Genomic DNA, 14835 nt, shown 5'->3' with positions numbered 1-14835 from the left:
CAGAGGGAAATTATGCACCACATACCCAGAGCGCCACAGGAATGGTTTCCTGTGGCGCTCTGTGGTGCATCTGGGTGAGAGGAGTCTTCTGCTGAAGGAGCTCCTCTGCTGGGTCAGTGTGTCGTGGAGAGGGTGTGAGACATTGTCTAAGATGGACTGGAGCCTGGACAGCATCCTCTCTGCCACGGTCGTCAGAGTTTCCAGCTCCCCCCCCCCCCCACAACATCACCAACCCTCCTGATCACTTTGTTCAGTCTGTTGTTGTCAGCAACCCTCAGCCCACTGCCCCAGCATGTGACAGCAAAGAAGAGCGTGCCGGCAACAACAGACTCATAAAAGACCACCGGGTCTCCAGGTGGGTGAGAGTATTTTATTTTATTCGTTGCAATCAGCAGCTCTTCTGGAACCACAGTTCCTCAGTATCCCTTCTGGCCTGGATCTTGAGGGTTCTTTGACTTCTCCAGCGCTTTCAACACCATCAGACCAGTGCTGCTGAGGGAGAAGCTGGAGGACGCTGGGGTGGACAAACATCTAGCTGACTGGACCATAGACTACCTCACTAACCATAGACTACCTAACTGACCATGGACTACCTCACTGACCATAGACTACCTAACTGACCATAGACTACCTCACTGACCATCGACTACCTAACTGACCATCAACTACCACACTGACCATGGACTACCTCACTGACCATCGACTACCTCACTGACCATGGACTACCTCACTGACCATGGACTACCTCACTAACCATAGACTACCTCACTGACCATGGACTACCTCACCGACCATGGACTACCTCACCGACCATAGACTACCTCACTGACCGTCGACTACCTCACTAACCATAGACTACCTCACCGACCATAGACTACCTCACTAACCATAGACTACCTCACTGACCATCGACTACCTCACTAACCATAGACTACCTCACTGACCATAGACTACCTCACTGACCGTCGACTACCTCACTGACCATCGACTACCTCACTAACCATAGACTACCTCACCGACCATAGACTACCTCACTGACCGTCGACTACCTCACTAACCATAGACTACCTCACTGACCGTCGACTACCTCACTAACCATAGACTACCTCACTAACCATCAACTACCTCCATCGACTACCTCACTGACAATGGACTACCTCACTGACCACCCTCAGCACGTGCAGCTGCACGGCTGTCAGTCAGAGGTGGCACTCTGCAGCACCGGGGCCCCCCAGGGCACCGTTCTGTCTCCGTTTCTCTTCACCCTCTACACCTCGGACTTTACTTACAACACGGACAGCTGCCACCTTCAGAAGTTCTCTGATGACTCGGCCATTGTGGGCTGTGTGTCTGAGGGGAACGAGCTGGAGTACCGGTCGGTCATCATGGACTTTGTGGGCTGGTGTGAGAAGAACCATCTGTGCTTAAACACCAACAAGACCAAGGAGATGGTGATGGACTTCAGGTGAAGACCCCCACCTCACTCACCTGTGAACATCCAGGGGCAGGACATAGAAACTGTGGAGAGTTTCAAATACCTGGGTGTTCACGTCAATAATAAGCTGGACTGGACTCATAACACTAATGCTCTGTACAAGAAGGGCCAGAGCCGGCTCCACCTCCTGAGGAGGCTGAGGTCCTTTGGTGTGAGCAGACCTCTGCTAAAGACCTTCTATGACTCTGTGGTGGCCTCAGCCCTCCTCTATGTTGTCGTCTGCTGGGCTCCTGGCAGCGCAGAGCGGGATAGAAAGAGGCTGAACAAGCTGGTGAGGAAGGCCACTTCTGTCCTGGGCTGCTCTCTGGACTCTGTGGAGGAAGTAGCTGAGAGGAGGGTGTTGTCCAAGCTCACATCCATCATGGACAACACCTTCCACCCCCTGCACCAGACTGTAGAGGAACTGAGCAGCTCCTTTAGTGCCAGACTTAGACATCCTGTCTGTAAAAAGGAGCGCTACCGCAGGTCATTCATTCCCGCTGCTAGCAGACTTTACAATGCTGCACTATAACCTGGTGTAATAAGACTGTAATAACTCTGCAATAACTGTTTGATATTTTGATATTATTTTTCCTCATCCACTGTATATATCTGGATGTACCGTATATACTTCATGCATCTTTTCCTCCTTTGTGAACTTTCTGTTTCTTATAAGAGCCAATGTCACAAGTAAATCTCTCCATTATGAGACCAATAACGTTCTATCTTATCTTATTTTATCTAATGAAGAGCTGCCATGTTTGCTCCCAGCAGAGTTAATTAGTTTCTTAGTCACTTTTATAACTTCAGCTCATTTTAGGCCAGCACCCAGAAGCTAGAACTGACCCAGACTCAGAGGTTCTAAGGGTCTGAGCTAAAAACAAGATTATGTTCCTGCAAACATCAGATTTCTCCTGAGACCAGCTGCAGTGACTTTCTGTGAGACTCAGAATGAAAAACAACAAGACACACAATCTATAAAACAGAACTCTTTATTTTCTGAACAGACATCAACTTTTATCTAAAATAAAGGACAACCCTTTCAGATTAAATAACCAGGCCTGGTTTTAACATTATTGTTAGCATCAATAAGAACTCAGAGTCTTAAAGCAACATCATAAATGTTTCTAACTTTAATTACACATTGATTTGTGGCTTCTAGCATCTCAACTGCACCAACCTGTGTATTTTTTTAATTGCTTTAGTCAGACCCCCATCCACTGGCTGAAGGCTCTCAGAGGAGACTCTGAACCAAAGCAGCCAGGATCTGGAGGTCCCTCAAGCCCCTCTACCACGACAAGGTAGCAATTCTCAGAGGAGTCACATGATCAGTGCAGTGGAGACCACCAGCTCTGGATCTGATGAGATCAACTAAGGAACAAGATACATAAATGATCTCCTGTTTCCTCTCTAGATGACTGATCTGATTCATTTTTCCACATCCATAGGTAAGCAAGAAGATTTTATGGCTAATAATTTCTAGTTCTTATTGAATAAGGACAATGTTGATTGACGCTCTGCTGTGGTTGATGCTTTTACAGGAACATTAAGTTCCTCTTAGGCTGACCGGGTCTTAAACCTGTTCTGGTTAGGGTGAGTTGAAGCAGGAGGCCTACCTTGGGTCTAGCTGTGTTTATGCTACAGAACCAGAACCGGGCCAGCCAGAGTGCAGTCTAACAGTGCTGATGTCTGCATGAACACAGCAGACTGAACTGTCTGTTTTTAAGTTGTTTCCTGTTTGTTTGTTTTTGCAGAGTTTGAGCAACAGAAACCTTTGTGGATGCCTCTCTGAAGGGAACTCATGGAAAACCTCCACTTGCTTTGGACCTTTTTACTTTAGAGGCTGATTGTAGTTTATGACTCAGTAATCAGATACCCCAGCAGGGTATCTGATTACTGAGAAGCGGTTGATTACCAGGACCTTGTTCTTCCCATTGAGCTGACTTGTCAGAACTTGCCTTAATCATTCCAGATATTTGGCTGATTTCCTTGTGGACTCTTCGTGGTTGTGGTACTCCAAGGTACATCTAGCTCTCTTCAACATCTACTATTCTTTCTTGTGGGAGAGCAACCCCCTCACTGTGGATTACCTTCCCTCTCTTCGTCCCCATCCGGCCACATTTCTCCAGCCAGAATGACCTTCTGATGTCCTTGCTGTAGACCCTGGTGGTGTGGATCAGAGAGTCAATGTCTCACTCTTAGCGTACAGCTTCATGTCCTCCATGTACAGGAGGAGGCTGATAGTGGCTCCATTTCTGAGTCAGTATCCATAGCCAGAAATTATCTGGCTGAGGAGTTTGGGCCTACACAGAACAGCAGGGGGTCAGAGTATCTCCTGGAAGTTGGCCTAAAGGGGGGGTTTCTACAGCCTCATGGAGTTACCAGTGAAGGCTCTCAGAGGGCTGTTGACAGCTTCATGCAGTCCAGGATCCATGCATGGCATTAAATAATCGGCTTTCAATGCAATCAATCCATGCAGTGCAATCAATCACCTTACTGCTATTGCCTATTTACACAGTCTTCTCTCAGGAATATCCAACGATACATTTCTGGAAGTGAAGCCTCATAATCACTGAAGGAAGACTAATGTAACATGTTTCATACCACTGGCTAAGGGACTGAAAGCAGAGACCACAAACAAGACAAACTGTTTTTTATTTCCATCTTCTTCATGCTCTGATGTGAAGATAAACTCTGTAACACATTGTTATTATCTGTAGTGTTTATTGCGTGTTGTGTGTACCCTTAGTCAGAGGATGTATGTAAAACAATGTCACCACAGTAACATGAGATGACAATAAATAATCTTCAATCTAGTGAAGTTAAAGCTTCATTTTCTGGTCAGACCTTCATGTTTAAATGTTGCTTAAAGGTTTTCAGACTGTAGCTCTAACCTGCAGCCAATCAGCAGTCAGCTCTATGATGATGTCAGCTTTCCAGCAGCCTCATCTTCCACCTGCTGTAAATGTAGATCTTCTTGATGTATACAGCAGAAACCTGGAGGATTAGGTCTGAATTATTGACATTTATTTCTTCTCACTTCTTCTAGAAACCTTGATGACCGGTAATGACCCCATAGGTAACAGAGGAGGCTTTTCTTTGTGTCTCTCTTCCTGCAGAGCTGCTCCCATCTGCTCTAACCAGACTGCTGTCCTCAGCTTCAGCAGAGACCAGAACCAGGCAGAAAACAGAGATTACACTGAATTCATCCTGATGCTTCTGCCTCACAACAAAGTGCAGCATAAAAACTAAGAAAACATGTTCTGTTCATTGATCACTGTTGACTCAGCATGTTTGACTTTGGTTGTATAACTTGGCTCATTGACAGCAGCTGGTAAAGAAGGCGCCATGGTGACACCCGCCCTGTTTTTATTGTATAACCTGTCACCAGACACCACCTGCTCTGTTTTCTATCTCAACATTTGAAATTCAAAGCATGAGGATATGATTACAGATCTAGATCTGCTGCAGCGCTGCAGACAGGGTGGAGATGGTAAAATATAAGTTTAGCCACCTTCAGTCAGAAATAACCTGCTTTTAGCCTGGATTCAGACCTAAATTATAGTAAAGATACACTGCTGAGATGAGAGAGTGTCTAAAGGAGGATGTAAGAACAGCATTCTGGGTATTTACACCCTCTGCTCTGTCAGAGTTCTTTCCTCTTTCTCCAGAGTATAACTGAGTCTATCTTTATAATGCAATAACTAAATAGAGACCATTATTTGAAGAATGAGGAAGGATAAATTCCCTGTATGTGTGTGTGTGTGGGGGGGGGGGGGGGTGTAGCTGCTGCAGACAGAGTCATGCATAAAGACAAACTGGGAGGAACAACCGTTGTTTGTGTTGAACAAGAAGAGCTGTGGTCTCAGTTGGCTTATCGGTTAACAATAGAGAGGAAGAAGAAGAATAAACAGTTTATGTGTTTAATTCTCTTGGTTCTGATCCACTTGACGAAGAGATGAAAAGCAGGAGGAGTTTCAGGTGAGACTGAGTCATGGGTTTGTATTCAAAACACGAACAGAAGGGAAGGGCTGGAAATGTTCCACCAGCACCTGGAACTGAGCCCAGAGCTTAATGCTCTGTTGACACACGATTCTTTGTAGAAACAGGACCTGCCTGTTTCCAGAAACTCAGAGATTACTGATAAATGAAGGCTACCTTTAGTGACGGCCGTTAACCCTTCGCTTTCAGTTCAAACTGCAAGTTTTTCTGAAGCTGTAAAAGTAGAGAGAACCTGATAACCTCCATAATTAGGGCTGGACGATATAGAAAAAAAGCTTATTGATAAAAAAAAAATGCATATTGATTGATATTGATAATTATCAAAATGATGTAAAACCGTAACAGCTTATAATGCTTATCAACAAAACAATTAGGCAAGGCAAGGCAAATTTATTTATATAGCACAATTCAGTACAAGACAATACAAAGTGCTTTACATGATTAAGATATAGCAAAATAATAAAATGTAGGTAGAAAATAGAATAAAAGCAAGTAGGGATAGAATGTAGAAACAAAAAAGAACATTAAAAACAGTAAAACTGTTTAACTAGAACAGTCAAAGGCAATTTTAAACAGATGTGTTTTTAATCTAGATTTAAAGGAACTCAGGCTTTCCGCACTTTTACAGTTTTCTGGAAGTTTGTTCCAGATAAGTGGAGCATAGGAACTAAATGCTGCTTCTCCATGTTTGGTTTGGTTCTGGTTCTAGGTATTAGACGATCATATTGTTTTTCTGACTTGCATAGCTTACATTTCACTCAAAAATACTTTGGTTTGCAGGAGATGCTGAGTCGAAACAATGTCTGCCAGGAGTGCAGGTCCTGTGGCTACAAAAAAAAAAAACTTGAACCAATAGCCATCAGCTGCTCTACTTAACAGTTAGTTTGATGCATTTGTACTGATACGTTAGGGCCTCTCCCAACATAGGGCCGTGAAGACGGCTTAAATCGGAGGAAAAGGGACTTTCGCTCGGTTTTTCTGAAAAAACACTCTAACAGCTATCCCGGAGTCTTTGTCATTTCTGGCGGTTCGCTTATGAGCAATCAATAGCTGGAGCGCTGCTGTTTTTAAGCGCATCCATCCTCCTAGGTGCATTCCAAATCAGATGCAAGTTAACGACCCACTGTCACTCGCCTGGGTCATTAGAGGCTATTGCTTGGTGCGAGTGGAGTGCTTGCTCACCTCAATCATGATGAGACTGCTTATCTAATCTCTTGGGAATTAGTTGCAGGACCCAGTTGTGAACTCTGTTCGATGTTGACTTTTCTCTTTTAACCAAGATGGCTTCCTCAACCCCTTTTTCAATCCGTCTGTTCTCTCTGTCCAAAATCTGGACATTACTGCTGTCAAAAGTGTGTCAAAAAGCAAACACAACTAGAGCAATTGATACATATTTATTGTGATAAACAATCAACATTTTGAAATTAATATCTCATATTATATGTCTTTTTATTGACCTGAACATGATTAAACTACCAGACTCTGTCCTTCAGACTTTCATCTTTTGTGTGGTAGGATGTCTAAATTCTCTCAGCATTTTACTTTCTGTCCTTGTTCCTCCTTCCTCCAGCTCCAGATGTGACTGAACTACAAACTATTTCCTCTCAGAGTCTCTGATGATCTTTTTATGCTTCACAGAACCAGCAGAACCAACCCAAGTCTTTACCAAAGTCCAGGTGTAAAACCAGACTGTCCAGATGATAAATAAGACGGGTCTAAAGTTTCCACAATGTTCTCTGCTGGTACAAAGACACAAAGAGGAAGAAGCAGAGAGGAACTCCTGCAGGAAACCATTGAACCAGTCCAAACCCAGACCTGGTCCAGACTGTGGGTCAGTACACCTGAACCGGACCTTCCTCAGACTTCATGGTCAGCCATAGCAAAGCTCTGACTGCTGCTCTATCTGGCTGTTTCTGGTTCAGAAGAAGAAGAGGAGAGAGGATGAGATGAAGATCAGGCTGAGACAACATGTGTTGCTACTTTGATCCAAGAGGTTAATGACCAGACTGCAGGAAACCGGTCCAAACGAGGACAGCAGAACCTGTTCACCAGTCCTCCTGACTCCACAGCAGATCTCCTTTCTTCTCTCCTGTTTCATGTGAAAAAGATCTGCAGAAACTCCCCTGTTCTAGTCTGGAACATCCCATGATTCTGCTGGTTCTGCTCTGGTTTAGATGAACCACAGTTACAGACCTACTGACCACCAGATTAACCCGTGAACTTATTATTCAACAGAGGTTCTTTGGTAATTTAGTGAAGTAAAATCTGTCAGAGACAAAAGTTGTTTACATGGGGAGAGTCTTTGGCTTGGAAGTGGTTCAACTCAGTAATAATGAAAGTATGATGTTATTTTATTTTTGGTGAAATAATGTTTCTGTAACTTCATTAGTTGAATGTCCTTCCTCACACATGACCCTCCCCATTTCTCCGGGCTTGGGACCGGCATCAGCAGGATGTGGGTTCCTGATGGCTGGATTACATTCATCTAAGAAAGGTGAAGAATCAGAGGTTGGTGAGCTGTCATCTTCAACATTTAGACGGACCTCAGCAGTCTCTACGGCTTCACTGTAAGAAGAAGGAGGATGAAATGAACTCTTCTTCCAGGCAAACACAGCAGCCAGAACAACCAGAACAGCCAGAGGAACACCCACTGACACTCCAAGGTGTCCTCCACCTGCAGAACAGAAGCAGGTGTTAGTCTGATCCATCAGGTAGGAGAAGACTGAAGAACATCATCTACTGATCTCAGATCAGCTGCTTCCTCCAGATTCTCATCAACATCTGCAGGAACCTCCTGATCTGAGGAGGTTCTCACATCCAGAACCAGGAAGCTGCTGGAGGTTCTCATCCAGAGACTCACCTGGAGCTACTTTCAGGTGGACGGTGCTGATTGGTTGAAGCTTGGCTCTCTTCCTGCGTCTTCCTTCTCTCAGAACATAACACTGATACGTTCCTCCATCTTCATCCCTCACGTTCTTCAGAACCAAAGACATGTCTCCTTTCCCACTGTCCTTCAGCTCTACTCGACCCTCATAGCTTTTTTTCGGGACTTCTAGATCTGGGTTTTGAGTTTTGAAAATGAGAACAAACTCTGTGTCTGTACCAGGTCTGCTCCACTCCACCACCTCCAGAGGCTGGAATCTCTGAGCATTACAGGGCAGAATAGCTTCATCTCCAACCACAGCAGAGATTGTCCTGTCTGCAGGAGAGAACACCACAGATCAGAGATGTTGAACAGAAATGTGATTCATGAGTTAACAGCAGGGGCGGTTCTAGAAAGGGGCCAACAGGGGCCTGTGCCCCTGTACTAAAAACATGATATTAAATTTCTTAGGATGATAAATGCTGACAAAGATACCGTGACTGACTGGTCATTTGGATCAGTTGTATTTTTTCCGTTTATGTTTTTACCCAATAATAAAATAACAAAATAATAAAAAAATAAATATAATAATAATAATTAAAAATTAAGCTGTTTCACGTTAAGCTCCCGCTGTATTGAGAAAAGATCAGGGGTCTGCAACCTGCAGTTCCAGAGCCACAATTGGCTCTTTGGTTTACTTAATATATTAAACGATAAAATGTTGACCTGTTAAGTTCTCCCCCCCCCCAATCTTTTGTTCTGTGCCCCTGTGAAAAAACACTGGCCCCACCCTGACCCCCCTGCTAAATTTGGTCTAGAACCACCACTGGTTAACAGTCCAGTCTGGCTGAGGACTTTAGTGTCCCTAAACTTTAAGCATCAACCTGAGGAGAGACTTAAACTGATAGACTGAACTGTCTGCAACAGAAAGAAAAGTGTCTTTGAAAAATGATTAAAGCAAAGATACATGTATTATGTATATGTATGTATATACATATGCATAATATTATCATTTAGACATATTCAAGGGGCTAAGTGAAGTATGAACTTAGATGCCCCACCTCTATACTAATGATATAATTACTTTGGTCAGTTTCCAGGTAATGATAAAAACATTTTATTAACTGAACAGTTTCTGCATATTCTACAATTTATATGTTATAGATTCACATATCAGCAACTATGCTTTTAGTGGAACTACGCAACCCATCAAGCCACAGTCACTTTTATTATAATAATTTCATTTTTGTCTAATTGACCTATTTTCAGGAATACAAGGCAGATAAATATTAGTTCTAGCTTTCACCACAGTCCGAAAACAAACCTCAACTTTTCAGTTTTAATAATTTTTCAGAAACAGCCTTTTGTTTCTGTTGGAGAGAGTTCAGTTTATCTCTAAGGTGGCTGCTCTCCACAGGATGACAACGAGCTTAATTTGCTTATATTTTATTGTTTCTTCCTGTACTGTACCATTACATATTCAAAATAAATATATACAAAAACAAACCATATATTTCATTTAAATAGCATTTATTTCTTTGGTACAGCAAATTACTGTTCCATCAAGCGGTGATCAATGATATAACAAAATGAAAAATGGTAGTGATTCATTTTCATTGCTTCCAAAACGGAAATAAATAAAACTACCAGCTTGTAAAGCAATGCTTTGATTCAGGTGCTGCAGCTCTATCGGTAATTATAGTTTTCCAGAGGAGGCTTCAGCTCACCTGCTGCAGAGGCAGAGTCAGCAGCTGCCAGCAAGAGACACCAGCTGAGGAGAAGTCCTCCATCCAGGACGATGAGGTCCAGGAAAATTACACCGAGACGGAAACTCCTCATTTTCCTCGCTGATGGTAGCTGCGGACAGGCGGTGATCCTGATGTTGTCCTGCTGTTGTCATGCTGCTGTCGTCCTGCGCAACATGTTGCGTGATAAATAGGAAAAATCTGCCGACGCCCACACAGGCCACACCTGGAATGTTCCAAGTGCGCAGTTCACCCACAGACATATATACGTAGACGCGTCGTTGGGCGCAGGTTCGCACGTCAACGTCACCGCCATATTGTATGTGGCAGAAAAAAGTTGAGTTCTGTTATTGTGAATGTGGATCAGAGAAGATGCCTCATTCCTGTGCTGCAATAAATACACACACACACACACACACGCATATATATATATATATATATATATATATATATATATATATATATATATATATATATATATATATATATATATATATATATATATGCGTGTGTGTATGTGTTATGAATATAAGGATCAATTTGTTAAATCTAAACATTGTGGTCTTCGTTATTTCATAAAACCGTGTCGCATGTGAACCTTTAGGAACAGACTTTTTGGGTGAGTATTAAAGAGATAAAATTTATAATATGAGAAAAAAAGTCCTAAAGTAAAAATAAACTAACAAACACAAAAGTGATAATGTTATGATAAAAACATCATATTATGAGAATTAAGGGGGAACCTTTCCAGAATAGTCACAGTTAGCAGAATTATTTCACTCCTGGAGTAATAGGGCCAGGTTAGATTATTTTAATTATTTTTATTCTTTAGGAGAATAAATTCAGGAGAATGAAGCTAAAGGGATACGAAAATAAACTTGTAATATTACAAAAAAATAAATACTACGAATACAAAGTATATTCAGAGATTAAAGTCCCTCTGATACTGTTTAAGTGACTGAGTAACTGCAGATTTGCCACATTTAAGATGGCGGACGCTCTGACGCATCGCAGCATAGACAGAACCCGCCCAATGACACGTCTACTCTTATATTATGTCTATGAGTTCACCTAAAGGTGTTCCTACAGGCGGGAACGATTCCAAGGTGCCCATTTTTTACCTGGTGCTCAACATTACTAGTCTCGTGAGACCATCCTGATCTCAGGCGGAGTCAGGTTACAACATTACAGCTCTGATGTAAATCTATGAAAGGCTTTCTGTAAGGAGGAAAAATGATGAAGTTTTCAGTGTTTCTACAGCAGTGACGTGCGGTAGGGTTCATAGCTGGTGAGGCACTGACGTCATCAGAGTCAGATTTACAAATACAGGACTGTCTCAGAAAATTAGAATATTGTGATAAAGTTCTTTATTTTCTGTAATGCAATTAAAAAACATGAAATGTCATACATTCTGGATTCATTACAAATCAACTGAAATATCACAAGCCTTTTATTGTTTTAATATCGCTGATTATGGCTTACAGCTGAAGAAACCCAAATATCCTATCTCAAAATATTAGAATATCATGAAAGAGTATACTAGTAGGCTATTCAACTAATCACTGGAATCGTCTAATTAACTCGAAACACTGCGTATATATATATATATATATATATATATATATATATATATATATATATATATATATATTAGGGCTGGGCAACGATTAAAATATTTAATCGCGATTAATCGCCCTGATTAATCGCGATTAATCGCGATTAATCGCATTGTATTTACAAACTCCAAGAATGAATTCAAAAGTAGTGTAAAGAGCACTTTTATTTTAATGTTCTGCTGCCATATGAACAAAAGTGTTGTAACATTTGTAGCACTTATTTTATACTGGATATTTTCAACCCATCTATTGAATTTAGTGCACTAGTTGATCTTTTCTTCATAAGAGAACAGCAAGCACTGCAGCCAAAATATGGCCTTTTTTGACCTGCTGTATATTAGCCAGTCCCTAAGCTTGATGTATCATGAAACTGTTGACCTTTTGGGTTTTGTGGTTTTTATTTTATTATTACAATTAAATAATAATAATAATAATAATAATAATAATGTTATGTTCAGTGTTTTTTTCGCTAATCCACCTCTTATATATTTCAATCCTTATGTAATTTTGTCTGTGTTGTGTGCACCTGCCTGTTGCTTTAATCCTATAAATTTCCCCGTCGTGGGATAAAAAGAGGATTAGCTAATGTTATCTTATCTTAAATAACACTTTTTAATATATGTACTGGGTTCTTTCAAGGTCTTAATTACATGTTATGTGTGGGCTCCAGTAACATCCATCCATCCATCCATCCATCCATCCATCCATCCATCCATCCATCCATCCATCCATCCATCCATCCATCCATCCATCCATCCATCCATCCATCCATCCACTGATCTACCTGGATGTTCCCTGGAGGACTGAAACGCCTCAGTCACAGACGTCTGTGGGTCTGTCGGGGCAGTGAGAGAAGTTTCGTCTCCTCTCTCCGTTTCTGGGGCTCGACGTTTTCATGTTTTTTCACGTGCTTAGATAAATTTGTTGTGTTTCCACTGAAATGAACCGGCTTTTTACAAAACATACAGCTTGATTTCATTTACGGTATTAAAATAAAGCCGAACGGTGCTACTTCCCCTGTTCATGTTTTTTCACTGCTGCGGTCTCTCTCAGCTGTTTGTGTGTTAAGTTTGTGTGAGAGCTGAGTGGGCGGGCCAGGCTGAGCCTGCGTGCTGATTGGCTGGCGCCGCTGAGCCATGTACGAGAGGGGAGGGGGAGCGGGAGAGTGCTGCCGTGACAGCGCGCTGCAGTCAGTGCGCGTGCTGACTGACACTGCCTGAAAGCATGTGAGCAACATGCGTTAATGCGCGATAAAATAAATATCGCCGTTAATAGTCTAATGAATTAACGCGAAATTAACGCGTTAACTTGCCCAGCCCTAATATATATATATATATATATATATATATATATATATATTTAATATGAATAACGTAAAATATGTCAGCACCTAATATCCTAGTAGTTGATAGTGTTAGTACATCCACTGACTGTAGAATTACCTGTGAAACGTTTTCACACAGCCAGAAAACTGCTTGTTGTTGCAACCGAATCCTATGGGATTATGTGAGAGTAGGGAGGAGCAAGATGGCGGCCAGTGACTTCAGTTTTTTGGCAAAATCAGCACTCAGTGGTAGTGACCACTGAGCTATATAATACACTGGAGTGCTGATTTTGCCGAAAAACTGAAGTCACTGGCCGCCATCTTGCTCCTCCCTACTCTCACAGAATCCCATAGGATTCCTCCCCGCCTTCAGCTCGTCCCATTTTTCAGATGACGAAAGCAGGCCCTGAGGAGCATGCGTTGCACGCCCAGGAACCTGGAGTAAGACCGCCCTCTAGGGACTGTTCTTCTGTATCTTCAGAAGACACACAACCAGCAACAGGTTTAAATCATGTTGATCTTAATAAAACAGGAACTAGATCACCAGCAGTATCGACTAATGTCAAGTTTAATAACCCACATTAATTGGAGCCTGAGGTTAATGTAAAAATGTCACTAAAATGGATTTGGCAGGAGGACGACTCCACTGATTTGTTAAATGTGCCACTGTTGGATTTCTCCTTACAGGGAGAAATGCATGCTGAAGAAGGCATGGTTGATAATAATGGGTTACATCATTCTACTGAAGAAGCAGAATTTGCCAGGAGACAGAGGCCACCAGGCACTCGTGGTGTGAGAAGAAATTTAAAGGATAGCTTTCACAGCATGCATTCAATGACAACTCGTTCTCAAGGTCCCACTAGAGTGCAGATGCCTATATTACAAAATAATATGGGCACAGAAAACTATGTCCCTTATTCATTTGGTGATGTACAAGCCCTGGTGGACAAATTGCCTAGTATTGCAGCTGGTGGCAGATTGTGGCTTGCCGAACTTGATAATCTAAATAAAGGAACTAAACTGGCTTTGGGTGATTTTAGAGCTGTTCTAGGCCGTTGTGTTGATGACATTGAATATGAAACTTTATTCTCTTCAGTTATCACTCGTTTGGGGAACATAAGAGAACATTTCCCATTATCAACTCCTGCAGCGGTTCCCAAGTTTGACTGGGATCCCTTACAGCATCCAAAGGACTACATCACTCAAGCTGAGGAGAGTTGGATCAAACACACAGGTGTAAATCCAAAAGGGGATAGATCTAACTTGGGTGAATTATTCAGGGATGCAGTCCTGAAAGGTGTGCCTCCTTTGGTGTCACAGCTGATGAAACAGAATCCTGAGATGCCTGGTTGTGAGTATGCCCGCTGGGAAAAACATCTTGTACACCATTTGCACGTTGCTCAGGATGTAGAGAAGAAGAAAAAACAAGAGAAAGAGGATATTCATGATCAATTAATCAAATTGCAATTATTAGACGCTAAACGGCAGGTGGATAAAAATAAACCAGAAAAAACTGAACATGTTATGGTCTCAGCAGTTGCATCACCTGGGGCTCCATCCCCGATGGTGACACCTCAGTTTAATCCAATGCAAGGGGGAGGGATCCCCACTCCTGTTTTCTATCCTCCATGTAACTACAGATCTGCGGGTTCTGCGCGTGGATTCAGATGGCGATTTGGTGGACAGCGTGGACGGTCAGGTTGGAGCCGTGGTCTGAGAGGACGAGGTGGATATGGCGGACCTGGGAGAGCACCTGTCGACATTTGCTTTAACTGTGGACAAGTTGGACACTGGGCAAGGGATTGTCTTGC

The 14835-nt window shown here is 42.4% G+C and overlaps 1 protein-coding gene across 1 annotated transcript; it reads right to left on the bottom strand.

The window, feature by feature from the left end:
- Positions 1 to 6851: 6851 nt before the first annotated feature.
- LOC118560808 lies at positions 6852 to 10283 on the bottom strand. Its single transcript, XM_036132339.1, has 3 exons — positions 10067 to 10283; positions 8337 to 8675; positions 6852 to 8150 (listed from the first exon to the last, which is right to left on the bottom strand). Exons 1-3 carry the CDS (start codon positions 10176 to 10178, stop codon positions 7828 to 7830), a joined length of 774 nt encoding a protein of 257 aa, XP_035988232.1. The 5' UTR covers positions 10179 to 10283; the 3' UTR covers positions 6852 to 7827.
- Positions 10284 to 14835: the final 4552 nt, after the last annotated feature.

This window comes from Fundulus heteroclitus, unplaced genomic scaffold (genome assembly GCF_011125445.2).
Source record: "Fundulus heteroclitus isolate FHET01 unplaced genomic scaffold, MU-UCD_Fhet_4.1 scaffold_49, whole genome shotgun sequence".
Classification (NCBI taxonomy): Eukaryota; Metazoa; Chordata; class Actinopteri; order Cyprinodontiformes; family Fundulidae; genus Fundulus; species Fundulus heteroclitus.
This window is presented reverse-complemented; position numbering and strand designations above follow the sequence as displayed.